Consider the following 21,782-nt stretch of genomic DNA (forward strand, 5'->3'; position numbering starts at 1 on the left):
CACATCTGAGGGGGCCGCTGGCAAAGAGAAGGTAATCTTATTACAGAATGTGTAATCTTATTTGCCATTATGTACTGCTTTTGAGCAGATTGGCCAGGCTTATTACTCGCATGCACTGTAGAGCCGGCATGTCTCTCACCTCCCCGGGACTTCCACTGCACCATGCCGCTTTCAGTCCCCGACTGGTTTCCTTGTTGGGCCACCGGAGGGATTGTAGTGCAGCAACATGCTGCTAGCTTTTGAGGAGAGAGAGGCTTGATTGGTTCCAGCAATGTGGCTGCACATGTAGTCGTGCAGCGGGTGACATCATTCCGGGCCACGGGTAGTCTCCGAGGAATGCTCACGGCTATGACAACACTGGTGCCTTGAGTGAGCAGAATGCTGCGCCCAGCCGAGCCTCCCCCAGGTATTTTATTGTCAGCAGCTCACGCGGCTGCAAAGCCCATGCATTACATTGGATGAGCGCGCCTGAAACTGTGTGAAGGAGCTCACAGCAGGTACTGGGGAATGAAGGCTAACAAGATTAGCAGTTAACTAGGATTAGTACTTATATGTTTTAGCCAGGTGTTTTCTGGGCTTATAGATATATAAGCATATTTCTCAGTAACATACAGGGGTATATCACATTTGTTTTACCTTTTGGTTTTTACAAAGAATTTGGACTTTTAAGAGCCAGGTTCTTTTTGCATTGAATAGTCTTAATTAGCCTCTCTTTTTTTTTTTTTTTTTTTCTATTCAATCAGTGCTACACTTTTTTCCATAGGAATTAGGTAGCTATCTGATTTGGTTAGACTTTGTTTTTCTTTTTCAGTATGGATAAGCCAGACAAGGGTTCCAAAAAACAGGCATCAGTCACTGTTTATACTTTTAAATTGACAAAGTACGGACCCAGGGTCGCTCTGTGCTGGTTGTTCACAGTGGGTTTAATTATCAGGAAGTTCGGCTGGACAGCCGGTGGTGCCCGATTGGGCCAGATCTATGGCTGACACCATAGTTGAATTTACATCACTTTCAGGAAAAATATGATTCTCTGTGCTCCAGCTCCTCCTTTGTCTGATCCCTCGGTAGAGCCCAGATGGGCCCAGAATATGGGACGATGTCTTGCTCAGATGACAACGTCCCTAAATAAAATGGTAAAGTCAGCAGAGGCCACAGCCACTATGAGACATTAGGCCGATGTTCCTGGAGAAGAAGCTTCATTTACCCCTTCCCAGGAAGAAGGGGAATTGGATTATGACTGGGAAGACCCCTCAAACTGGGAGTGTGACTCCCATTCTGATTCAGGAGTTTCTATATTGATAGATGCGGTCAGGGAAACTTTGCGGTTCCAGTTTCTTTCTTTTAAATGTAAGCAGAAACATGGATCTGTTTTCCCCGAATTGTCACATTTTGAGGAAATATTAAAAAAAAGCCTGGTCAAAACCCGATTCCAAATTTCATATTCCTATTACAATTTTAAGTGTCTTTATCCTTTTTCGGAAGAGAATACCAAGCCTTGGGATATTCCACCCATAGTGGATGCTCCTATTGCTAGGTTGATCAGGAATACTGTTTATCCCACAACACCGTCTGTAACTCCTAAGGATCCTATGGATAGAAAGAATGAGGCTATACTTATATCTTTATTCACTGTCAGGAGTCTCTCTGCATCCGATTCTGGCAAGCGCCTGGGTGATAAAGGTTATCAGTCCCTGGTTGAACCAGATGATTACTGGTTTTTAATCAGGGACTGTGTCTGAAGCAAACTCTTTAGATCAGATTTTGGAAGCTCTAACCTATATGGGCGACGCTTTAATAAATATGATTCAGGTACAGTCTCTTATTTCGGCTTTGGCCATTTCCGCCAGGCGTTCACTATGTCTTAAAACATGGGAGGCAGACATAGGGCCATATTCAATTAGAAGCGAAAAGTCAGAGGTCGGACTTTATCCCCAGGAAAACCTGCGATGACGGCAAAAAGTATCTGGCCGTGCCCGCGTATATCCCCGTATTTAATTAGGAATCTGCGAAAACTGCACCCGGCGAAAAGGTAAGTATCAAAGTCCTGTCACTTTTGGGGAAATCAGCCTGTCACCCCCCCAAATGATGGTCTGAAATGGGGGATCACTATGGGTACCCCCGAATTGGGCTGCTAAAGGTATTTGGGGTTTTTAAACTGCGTCGGCAGGTGCGAAAATGTGGTGAAGAATAGCATTTAGCAACATTTTTTTTTTTTTGGAAAACTAGTCCCTTCAAATTTGGGGTACATGAAAATGGGTGCAAGCATATTTTGAAGTCCCTAAAGTGAACTTTAAAAATTCTTCAAAAATTCACCTGCCACAACCAACTGCAACCAAAAAAACACCTGCCACATACTTGGGGATCACCCCTGAGTCTATTTTGCTAGTTTGTAAGTTTGTCCCCCAACTTTTTTTTTTTCGGCCCTAAAATTAAACCACTTTTTTTGTGGTGTTCTATGGTACTTTTTAAACAATTTTTTGACACCGATTACTTTTAGGGAACATTTCAAGGGCTGCAGGGTACTTTTTTAAAGACTGCACCCCAAAACCCCAATTCTGCACTTTTTTTCGCTATCTATTCTTAGGTGAAAAGTTATCCCCAGTTTTTGCCAAAGAATTTTCGCATCTGGCGAAAATGAAGTGATCAGCGATAAATTATCGCCAATAACGAGTTTTCACAGAATATGGCCCATAGAATCCAAGCATGTGGCATTGCCCTTTGAAGGAGGTTCTTTGTTTGGTTCAGAGTTAACTAAAATATTTCTCAGGTTACAGGAGCAAAAAGTCCTTGCCTTCCTGTAGCTACACCTAAACCAAAATCTCCTAGGTTTCGTTACTTTCGGACTTAGGGCAGAGGAAGCTTTGAGGCCTTCCGAGGTGTGCCTAGGGGTCCCCGAAGACGTGCTGTTCTTGGCACCTGCCGCCCTGTTGCTAAGCCAGCAGGTCAATCCACATGACTGTCAAAGGACTGGGACCCATCCTCTGGTGGGAGGTCGCTTACTCAAGTTCCGGGATCCAATCTGGATTTTTGGGTAAGTCAAGTAGTATCCATGGTTTACATTTTGGATTTGGAGGGTACTGTTCCAAAACTATTATTTTCCACTTTTCTCCGTGTGGATGGTTGCACAAAGGCGGCTCTCATCCAGGCACGTTCTGTGCTTTCCGACTCCAGAGTAATAATTCCGGTTCCAGTAATACAGCAGGGCCAGGGGTTCTACTTCAGTCTCTTCTTGGTAGACAAACAAGACAGGTAATTTCGTCCCATTCTCAACCTCTGGGTTAAATGCTTATCTCCAGATTCAAGATGAAGTCAATAAGGTCAGTCATTTGTTCCATGGAGGAAGAGGATTTTCTGGCCTCCATAGATATCAAGGATGCCTACCTCCATATTCCTATATGGAGGGGTCATCAGCATCTTCTGCAGTTTGCAGTGGGGCATCAGCATTTTCAGTTTCAGGCTCTGCTCCCAGAGTCTTTACAATGGTTATGGCACACATGATCTCCCTACTCAGGCTTACCTGGACAATTTGTTGCTAAAGGCAGCCTCAATAGCCCTATTGCAACAACATCTTCAGATTACCTTAGATATGCTGAAGAGATTCGGCTGGATCATCAATTTCCCCAAATCAAATTTGATTCCATCTCAGAGGATGGTATTTCTGGGTCTTCTCTTAGACACTCAGTGTCAGTGTGTTTCTTCCGCAGGCAAAGATTTAGGATCTGCAGTCCAGAATAAGGACCATTTTACAGATGTCTCATAGCTATGTTCACAGGGTAATGCAGATACTTTGGGAAAATAGTGGCTTCATTCGAACCCATTCTTTTCACCAGATTTCATGCCCGTCCACTACAAAACCAATTGCTTCGATGGGTGAAGCCAGACCCTCGATTTAAACAGGCAGATGTTCAGATTACCTCTACAAACCCGGTAGTCTCTCCGGTGGTGGTTAAAAGATGCAAATCTGAACAAGGGTTCCAATTGTCAATAATTGGACCATTGTCACCACAGATGCCAGCCTAACAGGCTGGGGGGCGGTGGTTCTAGACAGACACTTACAGGGTCTTTGGTCTGTCCAGGAAGCCTCTTTCCATCAATATACTGGAATTAAGGGCAATTCGATATACATTTAGTCAGGCTTAATGCCATCTAAGGAATTTACCAGTGCAAATCCAATCAGACAATGCCACGGCAATAGCTTACATAAACAAGCAGGGTGGCGCACACAGCTGGCAAGCTATGAGGGAGATTTCTCAAATCCTTCAATGGGCAGAAAATTGGGTTACAGCTATTTCAGCAATTTACATACCGGGAGTGGACAACTGGGAGGCGGACTTAAGTCGCCACGGTGTGCATCCAGGGGAATGGGAATTGCACCAGGAGGTGTTTGCAGAAATAGTTGCCTGATGGGGATCTCCAGGCCATAAATCTAATGGCTTCTCATCTCAACAAGAAGCTTCAAAGGTACGGATATCTATCCCGGGATCCTCAGGCATCTCTGGTGGATACCATGACAGCACTTTGGTATTCCAGCTGGGATACATCTTTCTTCCTCTGGTAATATTACCAAAAGTAATTCAGTGGATTCGATCAGTGGCACGTCCGGTCATTCTTGTGGCTCCAGACTGGCCGCGCCGTCATTGGTACGCAATTCTTCGGATATTGTTGACAGACGTTCATATAGTCTGCCCCTGCATCCAGAACTGTTGCTTCAGGGTCCATGTCGTCACCCCAATTTGCGTCAGTTGGCTTTGATGGCATGGTTCTTGAATTTTTAGGGCCAAAGGGTTTTCAGGATTTGTGGTGAAAACCATGGTACAGGCTCACAAACCACTTGCTTCCCAGATTTATCATCGGATATGGAAGATATGATGTTCACACAAAGAAATATATAAGTTCAAACCTGAAAGATGCTGAGTATCTCGTCTCTTGTCTCTTCTGCAAGAGGGGTTGGTTAAGGGTTGAACCCTGGTAGATTGTCCTCTCAAGGGACAAATTTTGGCCCCATCGATCCTGTTTCAGAGAAAATTGGGCTCCATTCCTGAAGTTCAAACCATCTTGCAGGGTGTTCTTCGCATACAGCCTCATGTCCCGCTGGTTCCTCCTTGGGACTTGAATTTAGTTTTGGAAGCACTTCAGAAGGCACCGTTTCAGCCTTTGGAAACTGTAGAATTGCGATATCTTACTTTTGAAGGTTGTTTTCCTTTTGGCCATTTCTTCGGCCAGAAGGGTATCTGAGTTAGCGGCTCTTTCCTGTAAATCTCAGCTTCTCCTCTTTCGTGAGGATAGGGTAGTGTTATGCACTAAACCTTCCTTTCTTCCAAAGGTGGTATCAGCTTTCCACTTTAACCAGTATATTGTCCTTCCAGCTTTTCGACAGGATCCAGAAACGAATGAAGATTCTCCCTTAGCACTGTTGGATGTGGTACGTGCGTTACGCATTCACTTGGACTGTACTGTGTCTTTGAGGCGTACAGATTCCCTGTTGGTGGTGTTTGATGCACCAATAATGCAGTCAATGTAAATATATTTTTGTCTATAGTTTGGGTCCATAGTTACAGCATATACTAAAATTTAAATATTTTTTGATTCTCCGCATAAGTGTTTTATATAATTCACTTCTCGATTTTATACTTTGTAAGTAATTAAATAGCCTTACAATTACACGGTTACAGTCAACAAATAACATTGGCTTCCCTTATAGGTCAAAAGCTTCCCAGCGACTCATCTCTCATGATGTCCATACGAATGCCTACAATTACAAAAGCACCTTTTCTGTGGAAATTGTCCCAATATGCAAGGTCAGTTGTATGTTTGAAGAACTTTATCTTGGTAAGGACTTTTAATTTGTTTTCACTTAGTAGTTGTTCTTTTGCACACCATCATTAGTGTTACAGTGCATTAAGGGGTTCCTCACATATCGGCGCTCCATTGTGATTTGACCCAAAGACAACTTTCAATACGTCCTGTAAATAAAATATTCTTTGGGATCATTCCTCTCTAGCACGGTAACATGGGTTACAGCACCATGTTTCCAACATAACTACTTGTCAGACCAAACCTCTTTTAGTAGGTTACCGTTGGCCAATTAAAGACTAATTCCATCTTTTAACAATAGGTTCTTTTTAAAAAGACTTCCCTTACATACTGTACCTTAGCTCCTTCCTTTACCTATGGGGATTCCATCATTTGCCCTCTTGCAGACTGTGATTCAATTAGAGAAGCACTGTCAGGTGTACCGGGAATTGTAGGTCCGTAGAGCCTGATAAACACAGGATGTCTGGTTTATAGAGCAATGTTGACAGTACAAATATATGTGAACATTACTGAAATTCTGTTTAAATAACCGCACTAGCTTTAATGATGTGGTGTAATAATGTGCTTGCCTCGGCAGGAAAAATGTTAAAATACGGATGCAGCAAAGAGCATTAACATGGTCTCTGTAACAGGATGGCATGGAAAGGGATTAAGTTTTTCATGTATTTTCACATAAATGACTCTACCTTGTTATGATCCCTCACACCTGTAGCCTATAGTCCCATTCTCTGTTAACTTCTAGTTTCTGCTTAAGGGATAGCTCCTATTAGAACCTTCCTTACCCGCACATAATTGGGCATTAAGGTGACAACCACTTCACTCCCCCATACCCATCTACCCAACCTCTTTCTTACCGCCCTACCCCCTAACTTTTGTGGCTCTCTTGTTTTGTTATGTAGCAATGATGACTGCAGAAGTGTATTTAGCAATCCTATTGTCCCTAATCTTCTGCTCCTGCATTGAGGATAGAAGGAAGAATATAGAAAGGGAAGTCTTTAATAATGCCAGAGCAGACGGGTGGGAAAAAAAACAAACCGTGTGAAGCTTGTAGGAGAATTAATCCTTCCACCTGCAACCTGCACAGGAACTTCTATAACTTTCAACTAGTCAATTAAACTATCTGTCACCGCTGCACTGTGTAATCCATCTACCAATGTGTGCTGGCAGGTTGCAGGTAGTTGATGTAAATGCTAGCATTATTGCCCAATGTCTGCTCAATTCAAAATGCAGGAACATGAAGAACACACAATGAGGAAAGGGCTGATTATAACTTGGCAATGCCGAAACTAGTTAGTTTTGTTAAGTCAAATATACAGGTGCAGAATACAGATTTTGTCTGCAATCAAAGTGCTTTTATGCAGTTGGGATGCCGGCGCTCAGAATACTGACACCGGATCCCGACACCAGTCAGAATTCCGTTGCAGACATCCCGACGGTAAGTAGTGAGGTTAGGGGGAGGGTTAGGCACTAGGGGGGGAGATTAGGTTTAGGGTGCAGTGAGGTAGGGTTAGGATACTTACCTGACAGGTGTCTGTGTCCTAACCCTGTCGGGATGCCGGTATCTCGATTTTTGACTGCTGGGAAACAAGAGTGCCAGCATCTCGTACTCAGTATAAATACTAAGTTTGGTGGTGGGATTATCTGCTAGGGGGCACCAATAAAAATCTTGCCTAGGGCATCAAATTGCTTATGACCGACCGGCTCTGGGTAGCAATCTTATGGACAACTGTGAATATTGTGTTAATGAGAGGCGGACAGCCTGTGTACTGGCAGGAGCATGCTCACTGAGCTGGGAGGTTTTCTCTCGCATCAGACTGTCAGTTCTTTCTGTATATAGGCTTTGAATGATCACATGAGATTAGGGTCACAGGAATGTAGTCTGCTCTGCTAACCCAGTCATTTAAATACTACCCATAACATTCAACAAGGGAGGGAGGGTTAGGTTTAGGGCTCCCGGGTGGGACTTAGGGTTAGACACCCCCCGGGAGGTTAGGGTTAGGCTAGGGGGAGGGAGGGTTAGGGTTAGGCACCCCCCGGGGGACTTAGGTTTAGGCAGCGGGGATGGGGGGGTTAGGTTTAGGCACTTCGAGGGGGGGGAGGTTAGGCACCCCTAAGGAGGGTTAGGTTAGGTGATACTTACCTTTAGGACGATCGGGATTTCCTCCTTTGTCGGGCAGCCGCTGTTGGGAATTGAACCCGGCGGTAATACATATCACACCCAAATGCATGAGGAACCCATGGTAAATGCATCTGTTGTGCTACGCTCAGTATTTAACCAAAGTTAGCGCAATGCCTTGGGAGCATCATTCAGATCTGTCCGTGTGATGCCTGATTGACCCCAGCACTCTGCAGAGGACATCTGAGCTGGGTAATTACTGCAGTGCATGGGAAACGTGCTTAGTATCTTTGAAAATGCATACAAAACATCAAAATATAGTTATTTTTCCTTTATTAAGCACTTCCTGCTGTTCTCGTATTGCCACACAATGTACAGTGAATTAATATACTGTATATTGAGGCTTACTTGGGAAATTCTGCTGTAGATGTTAGTGAATGGTTGCAACAATAAAAATATAAGCCAATGAAAAGCAACATCTTACAAACCTAAACGTTGCTTTACACAATAAAATGACTATACTGTACATAATCGGCTATTATGAATGGAGATCTTTTTTATTTGTGTGAATCAACTGCTTTGTCAACTTATCCCTATTTGTTTAATCTTTCTCTTCTTTTTTATATTGTGCACAGGACAATCTGGTGTGCCTCTCCCCAAAGCTAGCACAGAGCCTTGGGAACATGAACCAGCTCTGCGTGTGTGCCCGGGTGACCAGCACCATTCACCTGATTGATCCCAGCACTCTGCAGAGTAAGTCTGAGCTGGGTGATTTCTTGCTTCATTATAACAATTTTCCTGACGTCTGTCTGATTCAGGCTCGGTATTCTCAGTTGAATCAGCTTCTGCTTAAAACCAAAAATAGGAAAAATACAGTTGTGTATATAATAAGGGTCTTGTTTACAAATTGAAAATGCATCCTATTTTCAAGTTAAAAAGAAACATTTCCAGCAGTATCCATGCTAACATACAGTATATACAAATACAATGTATGATTGCATGGTCAGTGTGCCATTACCAGAGGAGTAGCGTGGAACCATTGCGCCTGGGGAAAGTGCATGTCATAGCGCTCTACCCTGTACTGAACTGTGCCAGTGGGGTGTGGCCAGTCTGTAGGGCAGGGGTCAGGGAACTTTTTTACCCCAAAATATATTTAAATACGCTGTAGTTGTGCCCCTGTAGTTGTGCCCCCATGTTATGCCCCTGTAGTAGTGCCGCTTGTACACATAAAAAAAACAAAAAAAAACGACTTGTCTTAATCCCGGCTCCTGCATCCGCCGCCGTCCTGTCCGCCCGGCTGCTCCTCGGAGCTATGGGAGAGACATCATGTCGTCTCTCCCATAGTGCGCATGGAGAGAGGCGGAAGCTGGAGTTCAGAAGAGAACTCCAGTCTCCGGGTAACACGGCGCTGCAGGGAAGGAGCCGGGCACCCGCTGGTAATAACATCTCAACGGGCGTCCGGGTTAGAGCCTCCCTGCGGCACAGCCGGGCATGCATATGAATCATTCTATATTATAGAATGATTCATATGCATGCTTGGCTGACCGTCCATTACCCCCAGGAATTTCATTTTTACCCCATGTGGAGTAATTTACCCCTGTTCCCTGACCACTGCTGTAGGCGGTACTGAAGTGAAGAGGAAAAATAGCAAACAGTGGCAGTATCATGCTGGGCGTATAGGTCCAATTGGGGGGATAGAATGCTTCGGTGTTCTGACATTAAAGGGTAGCTCCTTTGGCACTGCTTTATCTATGTATAGCACTTAGGATCTGACTTTTATCTCCTTTTAATCATTGTTATTAGTCAATAGAGCAGATTGTATTATATATTCTGATCTTTTAACTTAAATTGACAAAATAAATGTGCTAGAGTGAAATTCCACAGGGTGCACAGCTTATTACTGCAATTACTGCCCCAAGCAGCTTTCACTGGAGTGGGAACACCTATGGGAGCTAAGAAGCTCCCTTCTTAGCTATGCTCCTACTTTGCAAATTTACATTGCACCCATAGTAATGTGAGTACTACTAACCATGTTCTGTCTACCACCATTATTATTTCAGGTCTCCTAATGTTTTTTAAAAGACCTTTCAAATAACACTGTGTGGTCATACCAGGGAACACCTCATTTCTTTAAATAGCAAAGCAGTGACTCTTTTCAAACTCATAATTTATAATTGAAGTTTAGGATTTTACCTCAGATGTGTAACTATTAAGTCCATTGAAGCACAATGAATGAGGACTGAAGGAGGGAGGGGATCAAAGAGTAGAGGGGAGAGGAAAGTGCTGATCAGAGAGGGGAGGTGGCAGAGGCCAATATGAAAGGATAGGGGAAGGGCAAAGCAAATCAGAGAGGGCCAGTGACAGAAGTCAATAAAAAAAAAAAAGGAGAGGAGAGGGGTGGTGACTGAAGCCAAAAAGAAAGGAGTGAAAGGGCAATGAGCCGATCTCATGGTAGAGAGGGGAGAGAATTAAAGAGGTGAGACGTGAATGTAATCAATCTGACAGGAAAGGGGAAGTGACAGAAGATGATCACAGAGGAGGGAGGGCTGGAGGGGAGGCAATCTGGGTAGCTTAGGAGCATGAAATGTAGAAACTGATCTCAGATCCGTAACTTATTTAGGATATAGAGTAAACAAACCGAGATAAAACTAACAGGCGGCCGTCACACTGTGCAGCGACCCATGAATTCCGGAACCCTGGATGGCGCCCTCAGACCATTTTGGTGCCTGGAGCTCATGCTCCACTGGAACCACTCTCGCTACACCCCTGGCCATTACTAAATGTCTGAGTCCGCATGTACTGTTACAGCTTAACTTTTAATACTGCAATGGAGGTTTATGCTGTTTGTTTGTGGACATGGCATTGTCTGGACAATTCTATGTGGCAAATATCTGCAGGCTATGATTTAATATGGTAGGAATATTCTCTGGATGATTGGACTTCTTGATATAAGGCAGACAAGCTATGAAACATTTACTGTCAGTGGCGGATGCTACATTTCAATGACGATACTGCTGACCTCTGAGGGCTCTTAACCCTTTAGGGAACTGCATTTTGTAGATTATTTAGACATGACCTCTATGACCCTGCTGGAATAGAATGAACACTGCTATGAAAACAGTCTAATGTCCAAAAGGTCTCGGAACATTTTTTTAGCAGCAGAAACCTGCTGAAACTTCAGCAAAAGTTTTGGTGTCCTCTTGTTGGGAGTGATTTTGTTTAGTGTTTGTTTTTTTTCTAAGCCCTTATAAATGTTTGTCTGCTAAAAGGAGAGCAAAGCATAAATATATAGTATGTCAATGGGTATGAAGAAAAATGGCCAGAATACATGAGTTGGGCTTGCTAGGCAGTATTGAAAAATCTAATATCAATAGTACAGTCTGCATGAAGCCTAAGTGCAATACTGTGTTATTGACATGTATACCATGCTTGCTAGAATGAGCTATAAATCTGTGCCTCTCCCTTTTTGTCGTCTTATCCCTGCAGTAACGGTGTCTAAATTATGTAAAGTAGTCTGGAGTGACCAATCAGGAGCTAATTTTTAAAGTTAAGGCGCGTAGTCACTAGACGAGAAAAATCGTTATCGTTCAATTGTTCATTAATCGTGCAGTAAAGTGCTGGCAATGACCAGCGATGCGCATTCCCGCTGCTCGTTGCCGGCATTTGTCATCGCCTGAACATGCAGGCCAACCTGACGAGATCGTCAGGTTGTGCATGTTCAGGGATGAGGGAGGGTGCCTGCACTGAAAGACATATCGTTCAGTGTGGGCACATTATCCACTGCACAGGATGGTGAACTATTACAATGTTGTAATCGTACAGTCGTTCCACTCTCGTGTAGTGGATATGCACCTTTAGACTATTTACTACAATTAATGCCACAACATTTGTCAGTAGCTCAGTGAGCATGCTATTGCCTGTGTATGGGATGAGCTTCTCATTAATTCTCACAGATCTTTATAACTGCCTAGAGCAGTGCTTCTCAAATTCAGTCCTTGGGACACACTAACAGTGCATGTTTTCCAGGTCTTTTTACAGAATAACAAGTGAAATAATTAGAACCACATATGGATCTTTTAAAATGTCAGTCAGTAATGAATACACCTGTGCTCCAGCAAGGAGATATGGAAGACATGCACTGTTAGTGTGTCCCAAGGACTGGAATTGGGAAGCACTGGCCTAGAAGATACCTATTTTACATGTCTGCAGGCAATTAGCTATCTGTAGAAGAGAAAATATAACACTAATACACAATACACTGTAAATGTAACATATGTTTATATATTGCTTGCTCGGTTATCTGTTTAAAGCGAACCCATCCTAAACACACAACTCTACATGAAAAGTAGTGGGGCCGCTTCGTGATAAATACAAGTTATCATAAATAATATAAACAAAGCGCTTGTTTATTTTGTTTGACACAACTGTACATGAAAGATGATCGGCCTTTGCAATTTAAATGGGAGTAAGTGAAGTGTCTCCACCACCTACAGTACATACAGTGGAGATGGCCATTTTGTGAGATGGGTCAATGTTTCAGAATGTAGGTTATCAAGTCAATAACTTGCCACTAACCTTACTGTTGAATTTTGTTCATAAGCAATGGAGATGTTACTTTCACAAAACTAAAAATGTTTAGTTTTTGTTAGAGGTGAAATAAAAAGCTACTTACCATATAAACTCGAGTATAAGTCGATCCGAATATAAGCCGAGGTACCTAATTTTACCACAAAAAACTGGGAAAACTTAATGACTCGAGTATAAGCCTAGGATGGGAAATGCAGCAGCTGGTAGTGCCCCCAGAAGTAATTCCCCCTGGTAGTGCCCCCAGAAGTAATTCCCCCTGGTAGTGCCCCCAGAAGTAATTCCCCCTGGTAGTGCCCCCAGAAGTAATTCCCCCTGGTAGTGCCCCCAGAAGTAATTCCCCCTGGTAGTGCCCCCAGAAGTAATTCCCCCTGGTAGTGCCCCCAGAAGTAATTCCCCCTGGTAGTGCCCCCAGAAGTAATTCCCCCTGGTAGTGCCCCCAGAAGTAGTTCTCTCTCCCCCCCCCCCCCCCCCCCTGGTAGTGCCCCCAGAAGTAATTCCCCCCCCCCCTGGTAGTGCCCCCAGAAGTAATTCCCCCCCCCCCCCCGGTAGTGCCCCCAGAAGTAATTCCCCTCCCCCCCTGGTAGTGCCCCCAGAAGTAATTCCCCTCCCCCCCCCTGGTAGTGCCCCCAGTAGTCCTAATAAAAATAATAAAAAACACTTACCTGAAACCCCGCTCCTGGTCCCGCCGCTGCTATTAGCTCCTCTGGCCGCTTTGCATTATGGGAGAGACGTCGTCATGACGTCTCTCCCATTACCCACTGCGGGAGCCGGAAGATGGCTTCCGCAGTGGGAGCAGCAGCAGCCGATGAGAGTCTAACACTCTCATCGGCTGCTGATTACAACAAACACACAGCTGCCAGAGCCGGCGGCTGTGTGTTTGGCAGTGTGTAGTGCTGACCGAACTCTGTCCGGTCAGCACTACACACGCGGTGCAGCTGTGTCAGAGACAGTACGCTCATGGTACGCTACTCAGCTGCATATCATGTGGGCATCAGTCGAGTATAAGCCGAGGGGGTGCTTTTTCAGCACAAAAAATGTGCTGAAAAACTCGGCTTATACTCGAGTATATACGGTACCTCACATGCACGGTTTGTTTTATCTCCTGAGATTCCTGATTACTCTGGCGATCCTACACCAAACGCCCCACTCTGCTTACCGCTGGACATATCTCTCACAGGCTGAGTGGGCATTTATTTACCTCCCTCAGTCGACTACGTACAATGTAGACCAGTGGTTTTCAAACTTTTTCATCTCGAGGCACACTACACAGGATTTAAAAATTGCCAAGGCACATGATGCAGCGTGCGTGATCAATGAAAAACATACACATTGGCCTCCACAGGAATAAAACACACTACATTGGCCTCCACAGGAATAAAACACACTACATTGGCCTCCACAGGAATAAAACACACTACATTGGCCTCCACAGGAATAAAACGCACTACAGTACAGGTGCACCGAGCTGGTCGCTGCTGCACACTTGACAACACTAGTGTGCTGCGGCACAGTGGTTGAAAAATGCTGGTGTGACAAATGTTTGGTGTGCTGAACTAATAATCATGAACACTCTATTCACTAGGAACATCATGGAGACATGTGAGGCAAAGTGATTGCGTATAAGCCTCAAAATCAAAGTTCATACTTTAAAAGTGTGTGTGTGGTTAATGGTGTTTTCTAAAAGAGCTGTAATAAACTCCAGAAAGGTGAGGAGTCATGGGAGATTGTTACTGGGGGTCTATGTTCCTACATCACACATAGCCAGTTATGTTTTCTTACAGGCTGGCATGCAGAGAGAGTGGCAGTACATTGCTTTTCGTTATAATTCTATTTCGAGATTATAGTCCACAGTCTGCTACTCTACAAAGCCAGTGCGTATATCCAACATATTGCTTTTAGTATAAAAATGTTTCCAGCGGATGAGATTCTTTAAATCTTTTATGAACTATATATATTTTGCAATACACACTGAGCCTTTTCTTACACGTTTGTGGGATAGATCATGTTATTTATGACAGCAATGTATCAGGAAAATGACCACCTTTCTACCTGCTAGCAAATCATCTGTACTTCATCTCTTTCAGATGTCAGAATGACGTCTGTGGCCACTCTAAGCTTCATTTTCATAAGATCCGCAGCCTAAGCTGAAACTGATTGCAGTTATGGTCTGTTACTTATTTGTGTGAGATTGTAAGTTCTTTATTCTTTTCTTTCCCCTCACAGTTGCTGAAGTGGATGGGAGCACATATTGGCGGCAGCCTTTTCACAGCTTGTTTCACCCTAAACAGCTGGAGGAGTTTATTGTGATAGATATAGACCTAGTTAAAGACCGGAAACAAGGAGCAGGAGCTGGTATGAGATCAAACAAGGTAGGGGCCGTGATTCTCTTCCCTTTAACCTTATTACTCTGTAAGCGCTGGTATCTCTTGCTATAGGATTTGAAATTACCAAAATCCTACTCTAGCAACCACTTTAACAGTTTTGCAGAAGAAAACTTAAAGGTTACATTACAACTATTTCTTCATTAGCTATCTGTAGACACTGACTAGCTATAGGGAAGTTTTAAGTCCCATCTTCAAAAGGCCAGTTGCTAGGAAAGAAAAGTAAGTACCTCCTTCTCTTATAGGTAGAAGGTGCTAGGTAAGTTCCCCTCGGCATGGGTTGGATATAGACCAGTGGTTCCATAACTTTTTTGAATCATGGTGCCCTAGAGTGTCAGCATTATTTTCACTACACCCCTAAGCCAAACGTTTGTTATTGAGAAATTACGGTTTTTTTTGTGTTTTTTCTTTAAAGTGAAGTAAATTGTTCTTACCTGTCATCCAGGTGGTGGTGGACAGGTTTGCACTTCTTTTTGTACACATATTTACATTACATTGACCTTAAATAATTTGATTTGGTGTTGGACAACCAACCTGAATCACCCCTGTAAGTGTCCCCAGGCACCCCAGGGTGCCACTGCTCACAGTTTGGGAACCACTGATATAGACTTATCTTGCTTCTGATCTTGGATTCAGTTATGCGTCCGGTCTCATTTCCAGTCTGTAAGTCCTGCATCATGTGGGTGTCAGCGGTGTCTGTTAAACTGATACTCAAGAACTGATATTTGTATAGAGCTGCTGTTGGATGACAGGGACACGTATCTGATTTCAGAACTCTGTAGATACCATGCTACAGAGGGAGACGTCTACATTTTCGTTTCATTAATGACCAAATGTGAAGGGTCAAAACTCCCATTATATAACCCAATGTCATATAATGAAATCCAATTGGAGCAACAATTGAATTGCTCCCTCTGGTGCCCATTAGAAGCAGGCGCAAACAATTGAATACCCCCCCCCCCCCCCATAAATTCACACTGCCACTTAAAATAATACCCATTAAACGCATCCACTTTCATATGGATAATTGTATTCAGGCTCCACAATGCAGTTTAATTTTATCTCTAGTAAATGATCTCTTCCTTATTTTCTGAATGCACATTCTTCTATTAGCATGAAGACGACTGTACATCAAATACATTAGTTCTGCGACGTTGCAAATCTTTTTATTGTCTTTGTTGTGTTTCGAAGACTGCTAGCTGCAGGCTGATTTTCTGCAGAACACTGTACCGTGTGAATTAGGGATGAGCGGGTTCGGTTCCCTGAGAACCGAACCCACCCGAACTTCGGGGATCCGGGGCGATCCGAGCCCAAGCTCGGATCTCCCTGTCTGCCCCGGATCCCTCTCCCGAGGCAAAACCTCGAGATCTGCTGTCGGATCTCGAGGTTTTGCCTCGAGCGGCCATTTAAAAAAAAATGCCTTTGCCTTTAATGGGCAAAGTGCTGATTGGCTGACAGAGCCGTCTGTCATGGCTCTCAGCCAATCAGCATTATGGTGCTCATTTGCATGTAGCACGGACTCGTGAGATCCGTGCTACATGCATCTGTGTGATTGACAGTGACACAGAGCACAGATGGGTCAGTGAGACCCGTCTGTGCTGCTGTGTATTTCAATGACACAGATGCACGCACGGACCAGGAGATCCGTGCTACTTGCATCTGTGTCATTGACACAGAGCACTAACGGGTCCGTGAGACCCGTCTGTGCTGCTGTGGTAAATAAAAAAAAAAAAACCTGTGTAAAAAGAGAAAAAAATGGCGTCCTCCCCCCCAAAAAAAGAGCAACCAGCCCCGGGCATTAGTGACCCAGTGCTGGGTGTGCTTAAATACAGGGGACAAACGACATAGGGGTCCCCTGTACTTAAACACAACCAGCACCGGGCTAGTCAGAACCAGAGCTGGTTGCCAAAATACGGGGGACAAACGACGTAGGGGTCCCCCGTATTCTGCGCAACCAGCTCTGGGCTCTGATCCGGTCCTGGTTCTGGAAATACAGGGGAAAAAAATGAGTAGGGTTCCCCTGTATGTTCCAGAACCAGCACTGGACTTTTTCTAGCGGGGGGCTGATGCCACAGCCAGGGGAGCCCTTTCACCGGGCCCCCCAGCCGCAGCATCAGCCCTGACCGCTAGTCAGCCCAGGCCGGGGATCCCTGGAGAGCTGGGGACCCCCCCAATAAAGGGGTCACCCTCTCCAGGGCACCCCAGGCCCAGGCTGATAGCCCGGGGCTATCCCCGCCACCCCTGGTGGCGGTGGGTGGCGGGTTGATTGTGTGGTGTGGTGTAAATAAAGAATATCAAACATTGTCTTTACAAGTAGAACTGCAAGTCCCAGCTAGCCTGCCCCGCATGCTGGTACTTGGAGAACCACAAGTACCAGCATGCAGGGCATTAAGGGCCCACTAGTACCTGTAGTTCACCTGTAAAAAAAATGTTTAAAAAAACACAGGACACACACACCGTGACAGTATAAGTTTATTAAACATACATACACACACACACACACACACACATGTACACATACTCACCTATGTAACCCTGTAGCATCGGTCCACTTGTCCGGTAAAGTATCCATAGGGGACCTGTGAAAAAAAACATACTCACCATCTCCTATGCGAGGTTCTGTCCTCTTCGTTCCAAAGTAGGCATCCCCGGACTTGGCAAAAAAAAAAAACGAAAACGCGATCCACGAACTTAGTACCGTTCTATAGAACGGTACTTCCCGAATGAGAGCTTAGCGGCGGGGTATCACCATGGAAACCCCGCTGCTAAGCGTTCATTGGCTGAGAGAGGCCATCTCCCGTCTCTCTCAGCCAATGAACGGCTCCCTCCATTGTAGTCAATGCTGGGAGCCGCAAGGTTATTAAAGTTTACCCTGCGGTTCCCACCATTGACTACAATGGAGGGAGCCGTTCATTGGCTGAGAGACGGGAGATGACCTCTCTCAGCCAATGAACGCTTAGCAGCGGGGTTTCCATGGTGATACCCCGCCGCTAAGCTCTCATTCGGGAAGTACCGTTCTATAGAACGGTACTAAGTTCGTGGATCGCGTTTTCGTTTTTTTTTTTTGCCAAGTCCGGGGATGCCTACTTTGGAACGAAGAGGACAGAACCTCGCATAGGAGATGGTGAGTATGTTTTTTTTCACAGGTCCCCTATGGATACTTTACCGGACAAGTGGACCGATGCTACAGGGTTACATAGGTGAGTATGTGTACATGTGTGTGTGTGTGTGTGTGTGTATGTATGTTTAATAAACTTATACTGTCACGGTGTGTGTGTCCTGTGTTTTTTTAAACATTTTTTTTACAGGTGAACTACAGGTACTAGTGGGCCCTTAATGCCCTGCATGCTGGTACTTGTGGTTCTCCAAGTACCAGCATGCGGGGCAGGCTAGCTGGGACTTGCAGTTCTACTTGTAAAGACAATGTTTGATATTCTTTATTTACACCACACCACACAATCAACCCGCCACCCACCGCCACCAGGGGTGGCGGGGATAGCCCCGGGCTATCAGCCTGGGCCTGGGGTGCCCTGGAGAGGGTGACCCCTTTATTGGGGGGGTCCCCAGCTCTCCAGGGATCCCCGGCCTGGGCTGACTAGCGGTCAGGGTTGATGCTGCGGCTGGGGGGCCCGGTGAAAGGGCTCCCCTGGCTGTGGCATCAGCCCCCCGCTAGAAAAAGTCCAGTGCTGGTTCTGGAACATACAGGGGAACCCTACTCATTTTTTGTCCCCTATATTTCCAGAACCAGGACCGGATCAGAGCCCAGAGCTGGTTGCGCAGAATACAGGGGACCCCTACGTCGTTTGTCCCCCGTATTTTGGCAACCAGCGCTGGTTCTGACTAGCCCGGTGCTGGTTGTGCTTAAGTACAGGGGACCCCTACGTCGTTTGTCCCCTGTATTTAAGCACACCCAGCACTGGGTTACTAATGCCCGGGGCTGGTTGCTCTTTTTTGGGGGGGTGCACGCCATTTTTTTCTTTTTTTACACAGGTTTTTTTTTTTTTTTTTACCACAGCAGCACAGACGGGTCTCACGGACCTGTCATTGCTCTGTGCCAATCACACAGATGCATGTAGCACGGATCTCCCGGGTTCGTGCTACATGCAAATGGGCACCATAACGCTGATTGGCTTCCTGTCTGCCACTGCAGTGCCACTCCTAGATGGGCCACGTGTTTGTGCCGCCCCCTTGTGTCGCTTAGCATAGTCATCCAGCTTCCTCGGTACAACCTTTTGGCCTAAAAACAATATTGTGAGGTGTGAGGTGTTCAGAATAGAGTGGAAATGAGTGGAAATTAATGTTATTGGGGTTATTAATAGCGTAGGAACAAAAAAAGGCCCATTTATGTGATTTTAGCGGGTTTTTTTTATTTTTTAAGAAAAAATCCAGATCCAAAACACAAAACCCAGAACCCAAAACACGGAAGGGTGGTTTTGGCAAAACCAATCCAGATCCAAAACACGAAGAAAGATCCAGATCCAAAACCAAAACACAAAACACGAAAAGTGTCCGGTGCACACCCCTAGTGTGAATATACACACATTGTGTAAGCATGTGGGCAGATTTGAAGTGGTGCATGGCAATATTTAATCTGTGGATTATACTGGCTCCCCAAATACTCTCTGCATAGTGATTTATCAGAGCCTGATTCTTTCACAGCACTCCCTTGCTGAGGTGTGGGTTCAGAAAACATCTGAGATGAGCACTAACCAGCAGTACCACTGCCGAACTCACCTAGGACACCTGCTGAATCCTGGAGATCTGGTGCAGGGGTAGGTCTTGTGTAGTATTATTCTATATTTTTCTCCATTATTTGGACAAGGCGTATTGTTATTAAATCTGGCATTGGACGTAGTCTTTGTGGTCATAAGCTTATGGTACTAGTTTTTGAATTGCAGTGTCCATCAATCATAAATTACCTGGCCCTGGACAATTTTTGCAGATTATGGGATTGTTTACTTTTGTTCTTTTATTGTGTTTATTTAGATTCATAATCACAATTACTTTTTAGTGATCTAGTACAATGCAACAAAGCCGACTAAAGGTTAACAATTAAATATGGAAAGCCAGTTTTCCTCCTCCTATTTTAGAATAATACTTGTTATCTACTAACACATACAAAAGGGAGGGTTTGATGCTGGCGCCAAAAGAACATGTCAAGACTGCAGCCAAGGACTGTAAGGAGTTTTCCCACAATCCTTGCTGATAAAGTGAATAAAGCTTTTATAAGGATGTTTAGGTAATGTCATTTACTCACAATTGATAAGCTGTAGGTGCAAAAAGAATGTCCATTCGGTGGTTTTTAAGGTTTCAAAATAAAATCCATTTTATTTAAATACTAGTTAGGCAATCAGGAGTGTACCCAGAACTGTATTTCAACTACATAAACACAAAAAAAGGTCCTGGAGTTTTTGGTGCTCCTATTACAGACCCGTTCATTGGACAGAACAGACGGTACATTCAAATGTCCAAAACAGAAACAAAATACATGATAATTACAGGAACAAATGGCAGAATAATAGAGTAAATATTGTTAATCATTCTAGGTAAGAAAGTTGCTGCTACCACTTGTGGCGGTCAGATATAGTTCTCCAGGAAACTATGAATGTGAGCGAGTGAGGCTGTCACAGCTTGGTCCAGTCAGCTGCCTTCAGCACTGATTGTGCCTAATTCACTTTTGACATTTTCTCAGGCTCTTAAGAACATGGTACGAGGCATGTGGGAGGGGGCATTATCTCAATGGAGGTGTGGGACATGGTGATTGTGGTGTTTGGAGGAGACCTGGGGGTAAATTTACTAAAGTGAGAGATTTTAAAAGTGAGTTTAAAAAGTGATGTTGCCTATAGCAACCAATCAGATTCTAGCTATTATCTTCTAGAAGGTGCTAGTTAAATGTTAAGTAGAATCTGATTGGTTGCTATGGGCAACATCACTTAAAACTCACTTCTAAAAACTCTCACTTTAGTAAATTTACCCCCTGGACTTTATTAAGAGTTATTCATTATAACCATTATGTAGGTAATCGCAAAAACTTTACAAATTTTTTTAATTTCTTACGAAGTTTTAGAGTTCATAAATCAATCGTGTGTACTTATGAAAGTGTTCAGTGATCTGCTTTGTTAAATTACTGTTTACCTACAGTAAGCTCCATAGGGTATATCCTGTATCTTATTTCAGAACATTTGTTATGCCCTGTGGTGCAGTCTGTCACTTCTGTTCCCAAGCAGTTTGGAGTGCTCAGAGACTCTGCTCCCTTTGGAGAGTGTGTGGGTGTAGTGCTAAATTACACACACACCTCCCAGGCTTCCCAGTGCTGCTTGTCCCTAATGAGCTGCTTTGTTCAGGTACATCTGAATCTCGCCAAGCTTCCAAAGAAAGATTTTGACAGAGATAGTGAAACCTGTCATTGTCAGTCTTTCTAATGTGGCTCATTTGTAATTTCCTTCCCTTCTCTCCCCCCCTCCTCTTTAAATTAATTTTCAGATTTGACTTGGCAAATTGTAATTTGAATGATGAATTTATTAACAAGATGAACCCTCATCACATCCCTGACGTGGTAAGGCTACTGATTTCCCCTAGGTGGCGCCCTAGGCTTAGGATATGCAATGTGTAACTTTGTTGAATGCAATATAGATATGATATTACTATTACTGACAGGGTTATTGATCATGCTTTATAAATTCTCCTATCACATCTGATATTTCCACTAACTGAAATCTCACTGGTATATGACTGGAAATTTCTCCATTTTGATGCAAACTATTCATTATTGGCCCAACACCAATATTGCAAATACGAGGGGTAAATTAAGATTCTGTGGTTCCTTTAGAATTCGGCATGAACCTATTTCTCAAGCTTTAGCCTGTGTTACCCGTACAAAATGT

The 21,782-nt window shown here is 44.2% G+C and overlaps 1 protein-coding gene across 5 annotated transcripts in view; it reads left to right on the plus strand.

Annotated features, from left to right (window-relative positions):
- The window catches only part of NMD3 (NMD3 ribosome export adaptor), a 65,279-nt gene that overhangs the window by 30,658 nt on the left and 12,839 nt on the right, over positions 1-21,782 (plus strand). For all 5 annotated transcript variants that reach the window (XM_088452356.1, XM_088452360.1, XM_088452359.1 and 2 more), the window contains exons 9-13: positions 5,702-5,798; positions 8,566-8,683; positions 14,741-14,886; positions 19,558-19,670; positions 21,382-21,454. In XM_088452356.1, the coding sequence (XP_088308482.1) occupies positions 5,702-5,798; positions 8,566-8,683; positions 14,741-14,886; positions 19,558-19,670; positions 21,382-21,454 (547 nt within the window). The remainder of the gene's footprint in view (positions 1-5,701; positions 5,799-8,565; positions 8,684-14,740; positions 14,887-19,557; positions 19,671-21,381; positions 21,455-21,782) is intronic.

The sequence above is a fragment of the Taudactylus pleione genome, unplaced genomic scaffold, assembly GCF_031769625.1.
Source record: "Taudactylus pleione unplaced genomic scaffold, aTauple2 ptg000037l, whole genome shotgun sequence".
Lineage (NCBI taxonomy): Eukaryota > Metazoa > Chordata > Amphibia > Anura > Myobatrachidae > Taudactylus > Taudactylus pleione.